Source organism: Corvus brachyrhynchos, unplaced genomic scaffold (assembly GCF_000691975.1).
Source record: "Corvus brachyrhynchos isolate BGI_N302 unplaced genomic scaffold, ASM69197v1 scaffold26, whole genome shotgun sequence".
Lineage (NCBI taxonomy): Eukaryota > Metazoa > Chordata > Aves > Passeriformes > Corvidae > Corvus > Corvus brachyrhynchos.
Genome location: NW_008239324.1, coordinates 6,630,666 through 6,639,297, shown reverse-complemented (window position 1 = coordinate 6,639,297; position 8,632 = coordinate 6,630,666). Strand labels below are relative to the sequence as shown.

General features: G+C 60.4%; 2 protein-coding genes across 2 annotated transcripts in view; one reads left to right on the top strand and one right to left on the bottom strand.

The window, feature by feature from the left end:
- NECAB2 (N-terminal EF-hand calcium binding protein 2) overlaps positions 1-4,294 on the top strand; it is a 92,346-nt gene extending 88,052 nt beyond the window's left edge. Inside the window, exons 8-14 of the mRNA XM_017740820.1 lie at positions 1,729-1,847; positions 1,965-2,044; positions 2,350-2,406; positions 2,528-2,640; positions 2,941-3,018; positions 3,387-3,478; positions 3,673-4,294. Coding sequence (XP_017596309.1) covers positions 1,729-1,847; positions 1,965-2,044; positions 2,350-2,406; positions 2,528-2,640; positions 2,941-3,018; positions 3,387-3,478; positions 3,673-3,701 — 568 coding nt within the window. The 3' untranslated portion in view covers positions 3,702-4,294. The remainder of the gene's footprint in view (positions 1-1,728; positions 1,848-1,964; positions 2,045-2,349; positions 2,407-2,527; positions 2,641-2,940; positions 3,019-3,386; positions 3,479-3,672) is intronic.
- A 169-nt stretch (positions 4,295-4,463) lies between these two features.
- SLC38A8 (solute carrier family 38 member 8) overlaps positions 4,464-8,632 on the bottom strand; it is a 6,451-nt gene continuing 2,282 nt past the window's right edge. The window contains exons 2-10 of the mRNA XM_017740819.1: positions 8,076-8,328; positions 7,739-7,892; positions 7,491-7,595; positions 7,125-7,182; positions 6,743-6,857; positions 6,463-6,610; positions 6,178-6,377; positions 5,950-6,001; positions 4,464-4,591 (exon numbers count right to left, since the gene is read on the bottom strand). Coding sequence (XP_017596308.1) covers positions 4,495-4,591; positions 5,950-6,001; positions 6,178-6,377; positions 6,463-6,610; positions 6,743-6,857; positions 7,125-7,182; positions 7,491-7,595; positions 7,739-7,892; positions 8,076-8,328 — 1,182 coding nt within the window. The 3' untranslated portion in view covers positions 4,464-4,494. The remainder of the gene's footprint in view (positions 4,592-5,949; positions 6,002-6,177; positions 6,378-6,462; positions 6,611-6,742; positions 6,858-7,124; positions 7,183-7,490; positions 7,596-7,738; positions 7,893-8,075; positions 8,329-8,632) is intronic.

Sequence of the window (8,632 nt, the reverse complement as noted above, 5' to 3'; positions counted from 1 at the left end):
GCTTTTCTAGCAGTAATGCTGTGGGTTTCAGCATTTCACATCTCTTTCTTCTCTTTGTTTTGTGGCAAACCTTATACAAAAAGAAGTAGGAGCTCCTGCGAAACAATAAAGAGGAAACAAACCCAACATCAGGCAGAGCAATTAGAGCCCATGAAAGACTTTGCTGGCTTTTATTTGCTGATGTGTGGGCACAGATCATAATGGGGAGTATTGTAGTTGTTTTCTCATGAAGATAACAGCTCTAAAGAAAAATAAATCCCACCAAAAAATTATCTCCTGCATCCGAGTGAAGACAAAGAGGAGGCCTAAAAAGCACCAAAACAAAGGGCTGTAGAACAAAGTGTGAAGGCAGAGGTCCAAGCTTGAGACACCTCATTAAATTGTGGTAAAAATAAAGCTCTGTCCGTTTTTGCCTAATTTCCTGTCTATTGACAGGGGATTATCCAGGACCAGCAGAGGGATAATTGTACAGCCTGTAGCAAAGGGACGCTCCTGCCACCTTTGTTGTTGTTCTTGCTTCCATATCTTGGAGATGTTCTTTGGGACCAGATCCTCATATTGTGTTCCTGTGTGTAGGGTGGAGCCCACACTGGCTGATTTTCAGGGTAGCTGGAGAAAGAGCACTGGGCAGCTGTGCTTTGGAGGATCCGGGTGCCAGAGGGACAGGAGGGCAGGGAGATGCTGGCTGGTGTGGTGCCCATTGGCTCCAGAGTGCTCAGTGTGTTGTCTCCAGCTGGGAGCTGCTTGACTAACAAAAGATGCCAAGAGGAGCCAGGGCTCCCAGGCACCTCTGTCAGCAGTCAGCTGGCACGGAGCTGCTCTTGCTGGAAGGAAACACTGGAAATCCTTTGAGCTGCTCAGCCTCTCCCTCTGTGGCTCAGGCTTCCTCTCGGTGGAGGAGAAAGGAGAGGGTCATTCATCCCCAAACCCATTCCCATCTCACACACATGGACGGCAGCTGCAAGCACTTGTGAGGATGGCAGGTCTGGCATTCTCTCTGGCTTGCAAATAAACAGGGTCCTGGGAGGACCACTGGGGATCTGGGGCTGGATGGTGATTATGGATGCTCCATCTGTGGAAGTGTTTCAGGAGAGTTTGAGCTTTGAGCAACCTCCAGGCCAAATGGGCTTTGTAGACCCAGATAAAGGAAGCAGGATGGAGGAAATGCTACAGTGGATGTGTTTCTATTCTCCAGGGGAACCGCAGCTGCAGTCTGTTAGTGGGATACGCAGCCAGGGGTCTCTTCCCCTGCTCGTGGGCAGCCATTCAAGCACGGGCAGCCTGGGTTACAGCAACTTTTCCTGTCTGAAAGTCACCAAAGACATTGGACTGCAAAACCAGCCCCAGTAAGGTGCAGCCAGCCAGCTGGGCACAACTACAGGGACCTGAATGCCCCATGTTGCAGGTGTCTGTCTAGGACAGAAAAAGTCCCTGAGGGCTGCTGGTGGTGCCAGGAGGGCTGTGCTGTTCCATAAGAAGGAAGGAAAAGTGATGGCTGCTGTGAGCAGCCCACAACCTTCCTCTGTTTCTGACCCACTCCCCACACTGGCTGATGCCAAAGGGTGGTGCAGGAAGGAAGCCTGCACTGCCTGGGCACAGTATGGGCACTGCTGCCCTCCAAGGGGTCAGCAGCAGAGCTGCCAGAAAGGATGCTCCAGTGCTGGCTCATGCCGCTCTGTGCGTGCCCAGCTCTGCTGTCCTGACACCCTGCATGCTCTCTGGTTGCAGGCACTACCCCAGCAAGGATGGTCACGGCCTGAGTGACACCTGGTATGACAACCCCGTGCCCAGCTACTCTCCCACCACCTGGATGGTCCCCAGGGAACAAGGAAAGAGCTTCCAGACTGGTAAGTGCTGGCTGCCAGGGGTGGCTTGGAGCACTCAGGTCCTGGCAGCAGCACGGGGCTCTCAGGGGGTACCTGCAGGTGCCCCTCACTCCGTTACGGTGTCCTGGCTCTGCGCAGGTTCCCCCGACACCAAGGCAGAGGGGCTGGAGGGGCAGATCAACAGGCTGGCCAAGCTGATTGGCAAGCTGGAGGACAAGGTAAGGGCCAGCATTTCCCTGCATGGGGCTGTCCTGCCATCCCAGGGACAATCCAGGGACCTTGCCCCAGCTGTTTTGGGGCAGGGATGAGGACATAGTGTTGGGGAGGCTGGCTGCAATGGGAGCCCAGGGAACTTTTGCAAAGGGTCCCGACTGGAGATGCAAGTGGCTCTTGGAGCCCATTCCCTGTGGAGAAGGGGGCACAGTCATTGCAAATGCTGGGGACAGAAACCCACCAAGCAGGGAGGGACATACAGCCTCAGCCAATCTACCACCCCCTCTGCTGCTTATTCCCCTTTTCCCAGACCCTCTGGTTTGACCTGCACCAGAGGCTGTCGGACAGCGAGAGCACGGCTTGCACGGTGAGTGTGCCCGACCACCACCCATGGGTGCTGGGGTGACCCAAGCCGACGGGGGGGGGGGGGGGGGTGGGTCTCTGTGTTTTCGGAGTCTCATATGGTGCTGTGTTTGGGGGCCCGGCAGTACCTGCTCCTGGTGCGGAACGAGATGACTGTGACACACAAGCACCTGGGCGAGTTTTGCAGCTCCCTGAAGCAGTACCTGAAGAGCGTGGCCGGGGAGCGGGACTGCTTCCAGTGGGTACCATCAGCAGCTGCACATCATGGGGCTGGGGAGATGGGGGGCTTAAGGTGGGCTGGAGTGAGGACCAAGTGAAGGACTGAGGTAAAACAGCCAGGATTTGGGATGTAGTCATGCTAAGCCACCAACACTGCTTTTGCGTGGGATGGGGAGTGCTGGGATGGGGGCCCTACCCCTACCTGGGCTGCTGGGGCTGGGTCCCCCCTCAGTAGCCCACCCTAGAACACACCTGTGGCTGCAGCATGGGGAGGGATGCCCCATGTTGGGGGCTCACCCCCTCTCCCTGTTTCTGGCAGCGTCACCGCTGTGAAGCTGCCTGATGGGGTCACCTTCATCATCTATGAGTTCTGGGAGACGGAGGAGGACTGGAAGAGGTAGGGGAGGGGGTGAAAAAAGCCCATATTGGGATGCTTGGGTGTGGAGGGTTGTTAGAGCAGCTGAGCCCCAAGCTGTGTCCCCTGTCTGATGGTAGGACTGAGGAGCTGTCTGTCTGTCTGTCCTAGGGCTGTCCCTATGAACAGGACAGGGGGTTTGGGGTGGGTCTACACCTCCCACCTGGGAGTGCCTGTGGATGTGATGATGGGAGGTCCATCCTGAACCGAGGCAGGGTGCTCTGCACAGGGGGAAGTGAACAGGATTGCTGGCACCCAGTCCCTGCCAGAGTCCATGGTGCTGTGGGGGGCTGGGATGCTGTTTCTGGGGTGGGGGCCTGGGTGTCACTCACTCTCCCATCTGGGCACAGGCACCTGCAGAGTGCCACATGCAAGGGCTTCCAGCACGTCAAGGTGGACACGCTGAGCCAGCCTGAGGCCGTCTCCAGCGTGGCCGTGCCAGGTAGGAGGGCAGCCACCCCAGAGGGTGGGGGACAGGGACCCCTGGGCACCCAGCACCTCTCCACTTGCTGGGGAGTAAGGGTGGGCAGGGGCATGATGTGCAGGACAGCATGGGCTGAGCTGGCTGGGCTGGGGTGGGGGGCAGGGTGACGTGGGGCTGGGCAAGTGTGACCCTCCAGTGATGCTCCCCTGCAGCTGCCTGGTGCACCCTGAGCCGAGAGTGACCATCAGTGCCGGGGGCCCGCCAGCACCTGTCCCCTCTGCAGGGTGGCCGTGACTGGGGGAGATGTTGGTGTGACCTGGCTGCAGTGAAGGAAACCCCCATGTGCGTGTCCCCCACCCCACAGAGTCCTCCCTCAGCTACCCCATCACCTGGGTGATCTCTCCCTGGCGTGGGGTGGTCTTGGGGGAAAGAAGGACTGCCAGGGAGGGGCTGGCAGGGTTTGGGGAGGGGGACATCCCCCAGACATAGGTAGACAGGGAGTGGGGGTGATGGGTGCAGGCAGGCAGGCACTAGGAAGCAGGGATGGGAGTGGGAGCTGGGAGGCTGGAGCCCCCCTGAAAGCAGGGAGTAGGTTGGGGGTCTGGGCTACTCCCCATGGGCCACCCAGGGAGGAGATTGGGGCACTTGAGGCTGTGCCTGGTGCAGTGTGTGTGTGCCTGCAGGGAGGGGGACCCGTGTCGCAGGGGAGAGTCAGGGTGGTGGCAGAGCGGGGTTTCCCTGCTCCCAAGGCACCTCTTAGTCCTTTTCAGGTGTGGGGGGTCCCAAGGGGTTTCCTTTGCACGTGCACAGCTGCAGCTGGTGCCTTGCAGGCATGAGGGTGGCTGCCTCCCCTCCTTCCTGGGGTCTGCACTTCTGTCTGTGTGTCTGTCTGTCTGTGCCAATCCCACACCCACCCCGTCGTGCGTGGGGGTCCCTCAGGGTGTGTGGCACACGACCCTTGTCCATACCCTCTCTGTCTTTATTAGCCACTGTACAACGGGGTGGTGGGAGTCACGATGGGGCTCTGTGGTCCCTCAGCGCAGCAGCCCCAGCACGGCCAGGGCAGCGCTCTGCCCACAGACGAAGGCACCGCCGAGAACGGAGAGCACCCCCCAGGCGATGAGAGCAGCCCTGTGGTGACACAAGCAGAGGCTGCTGGGGTAGAGCTGACCTCAGGAACGGGCCACCCCTGTACCCCAGCTCCTCTGGCTGCAGAGCTCTCTGCAGGGTCAGCCTCCTCTGCCTTGCTCCTCTGCACAGCTCCCGGTGGATGGCTGAAGAACCCAGCAGCCCTTCTGGGTCAGCCCCAGTCTCCTCTGCAATGACACACAAACCTTGGTCAAAAGCTACCAGATGCCACCACAAGATCATTCCCACTTCTGCCAGTGCCCAGTGGCCCTGCTGAAGGAGCAGAGACCCACACCCACCCACCCTGTGTCCACGCATGGCCACTCCCACACATCCCCAGCTCCATCCTATCACCACACACTTCCACCTCTGTCCCCCCTCCCTGGTTCCAGCCCCAATCCCAGGACCCCTGGGTCTGTACCTCCCTGTTTCCTTCCTCCCCAGGCACACAGCCCCCCTCAGCCCCATACTAAGCCCCTGGGATGCAGCACTCACCCCAAGCCCTGCTGCTGCTCTGTTGCAGGGTCCTCAGCACCGTGCTCCTTCCTGAACTGTCCTGGGCAGGCTGGGACTGTCCCCTTGCAGTCTCCATCGCCCCAGCTTGGGTTGTCCCCTCTCCTCATGATGGGCTCATGCTCTGGCAGGTCTCCCCAGGGGACCTCTCCAAGCCTTTGTCACCCAGCTCAGTCCCCCTGCTCACCTTCTGCGTTGGCCCCTCCAGCACTTTGGCACCCTTGGGGGCACACTCACCCCTCCCCAGATGTCCATGAGCCCCCCAGAGCACCCTCCTGACTAAGGCCCCAAGGTCCTGGGGTGCTCCCTCCACCCCCCACATAACCTCCATCCTCACAGACTCCGCTGCTCCCCCAGGGCCACCACAGACAAGCTCAAGCACACAGCCCAAAACTCACCACCACCATGTCAGGTCCCCCTGAAACGGGCTGCTGCTGTGCCCCAGCCCCTCCAGATAGGAGTGGTGATGGGGACACACCTCCCTGGCACAACAGACACTGAACACCTGATGGCCTCCTGTCTTGGGGCACCCTGCCCCTGTGACCCCCAACCTGACCTCCACCCCAGCCCCCCCCAGGTGCCCCAGTGCCACCAAACCCCATCCTTCTGCCCCTAAAGTCACTTGGGTACCTCCTCGACGCCTGGACGCAGCCCTGGTATCCAGGCACGTTCCCGGGCACAGACCCAGTAGAGCACTTCCCTCCATACCCAAATCCCCCTCTTTGCAGGGTTCCCACCTTGACCAGGGTGACCCCCAGGGATCTGCCTGGGCCATGGCCCATGGGATACCACACCCTGCCCCTGCCCCTTCCCTTGCCCCCGCCACTGCTGAACACACAGACACTCACCTTTTGCGTGGCCCAAGGCTGCGGGTCCCAGTCATGCACACGAGGCACAGCCCTGCTGTCAGTGCAGAAGCTCAGCCCCACTAGCACAGCACCCCTCACCCAGCCCCATTGCATTGTCCCCTCTGCACCCCCAAAATGGGGTAAGGACAGGCCACCTTCCACTGCAGCGATGCCTTTGGCACCAGTGACCCTCCCACCACTTTCCTCCCCTCCCATGCCTGCTCTTGCCTGGGAAGATGAAGATGAAGAAGGCACTGATGCCCCCGATGAGTTCAATGACTTTGCCGATGTCGGGGACGAACAGGGCGATGCCGAGCGTGGCAGCCATCCAGGTGACCGTCAGTGCCACGCGGCTGCACCGCTCGTGTGCCTCAGACACTGCCACGGCCCCGCGCTTCGGGGTTGCCCACAGGTCCTTCACCACAGACCTGGCAGGGAGGATTGAGGGGCTAATGGCACCCAGGGGAGTTGCGCCAGCTGTGGGGACAGCTGGCTTGTCACCACACCCCTCACCTGCCCAGCAGCACCACAATGGGGTAAATGGTGACAATGGAGACACCGAAGAGCAGGCGGGCGATGATGACAACCGGGTCATTCCCTGGGTAGGACATCAGGACATCAGACGCCACGGCCTCACCGAAGGTCAGGTAGCCATAGAGCCCTGCTGACAGGGAGGCAGGGGTGGGCGGCCATGCAGCGAGCAGGACGGAGGAACCCCGAGGAGGATGGATGAGCCAAGGGAGAGGGGACCTCTGGGGCAAAGAGGAGGTGAAGGGTTTGGTGCTGGGGTTACCAGTGAGGGAGTAAATGAGCAGGCAAATGAGCATGGAGAGCACAGAGACGGCGACCCAGTGGGAGAAGCTCTGGTTGCGCATGCTGCTGTAGATGGCCACACAGGCCTCGTGGCACTGCAAGGCAAGGGGGGACGGCACTGGGACCCCATGCAGGGACAGCCCCCACCCCCAGCATCCTCCCTCCCACCTATGGGTGCCCTGTCCTGCTCTGCCCCATTCCCAGGCACTTGTGTCCTGCCCCACAGCCACCCCTGGTAACAGCCACAGGTCCCCTTCCCTGCAACCTGCCCTCCAAGCAACAGCATCCCCATGGTCTGGGATGCCATGGGGGCTGCCAGTACTGCCCTGGCAGGTGCAGCCAGAGGGACCAGGGTGACCTACCTGGAAGCCAAAGCAGATGGTGGGAATGACGCTGAAGATGGAGGTCCAGGAGGAGGACCTGTGGCATGTGGAGAGGAAGCACAGAGCAAAGGGCATGAGGCTCTCATGGAGAAGGAACCTTCGTGTCATAAACTGTGCGGCCTGGATGCCACAATGGGAATCTCTTGCCCGGTGATTCTGAGAGAAAGGGGCATTGCTGGGGTGAAATCTGGGGCTGGGAGCTATCATCCACTGTGAGTTGTCCCCAGCTCACCCCCACCACACACAGGGCGCAGTGCTACCCCTGCCCTGCCTCCAGCCCCACCCCATGTCACTGCTCATGCCATGGAGTTCAGGGCAGGAGGGACATGGGGCCAACCTTCCTACCTGGAGGGCTGGGGGGGCTCATTCAAACTCAGGCTCTCTGCCTGCAGGTAGTATTTCAGGATGATGACCAGGGTGAGGTAGCAGGCAGCCAGTGTGCCCAGGATGCTGCCAGGGCATGGGAGAGCATCAGCACACGGCCAGAAGGAAGGGAGGAGGGGCTCCCACAGCCCCTCAGGTTCCTGGGAGGAGGTAACTTGGGGTACAGGGTACCTAGGCATGGGCCACCACAGGGATAGCCCAGGTGGTACCTGGAGTACTTCTGGAAGCCGATCTCCCTGGGGACGGAGAGCGGGAAGATGACGAGGACACACAGAGCTGAGAGGGTGAAGCGCTGGTCCACATACCAGGGGGGCAGCTGGGGGGCCCCACTCAGTGTCCCATTGAGGTACAGGGAGTCACACACTGTGGGGGGCAGTAGGGGGTCAGCTGCACCCTGAAAGATGGCCCAAGGAGATCGGGAGCATCACACCATGGCAGGACTAGGGAGCCCCATGCCCTGAGAATTTCCAGGACCACCTTCCCCTCGGCTCCTGAGAGCTGCCAGCCCCAAGCAAGCCCCAAACAGAGTGAGGGTAAACAACTCACGTTTCTCCAGCTGGTCGCCCACCACCCTGAGGAGGGCCACGGAGATCATGAAGAGGTTGAGGAGGAAGCAGACCTCACAGAGCTTCCCCACAGCCGCCCCGCACACAGCCCGGACCACGCCCTGGTAGGTGGGCTGGGCACTGAGGGCTGCGGCATAGCCCAGCACCGCCAGCCCGCTCACCAGGAACACCAGCGAGCCCTGCGGGGACAGACCCGGCAAGAAGCACCACGCCGACCCTCCATCACCCCCACACTAGAAGGGGACCCAGCAGGGCCAGGGGACCAGGTCACCGGCCAGATCACCTTGTGGCCCTGGGTACCTCAGGTCAGCAAAAGGATGGAGACACAGCCTTATGTGATACTTTGGGTTGTACGGGAGCAGGTGTGCTTTGGGTTGGGGCATGTATGGGAGCAGACACCGATTTGCGTTGCGCTACAAGCCAGCTACAAGTGTGGCTTCAGCTACAAAGAGCATCCCTAAGGCGGCACCACAGTAAGCTAAGGCTGTTGCACCGCTGACCTCGCCGGGGTCAGAACGGGGCTGCTGTGCGAAGGGG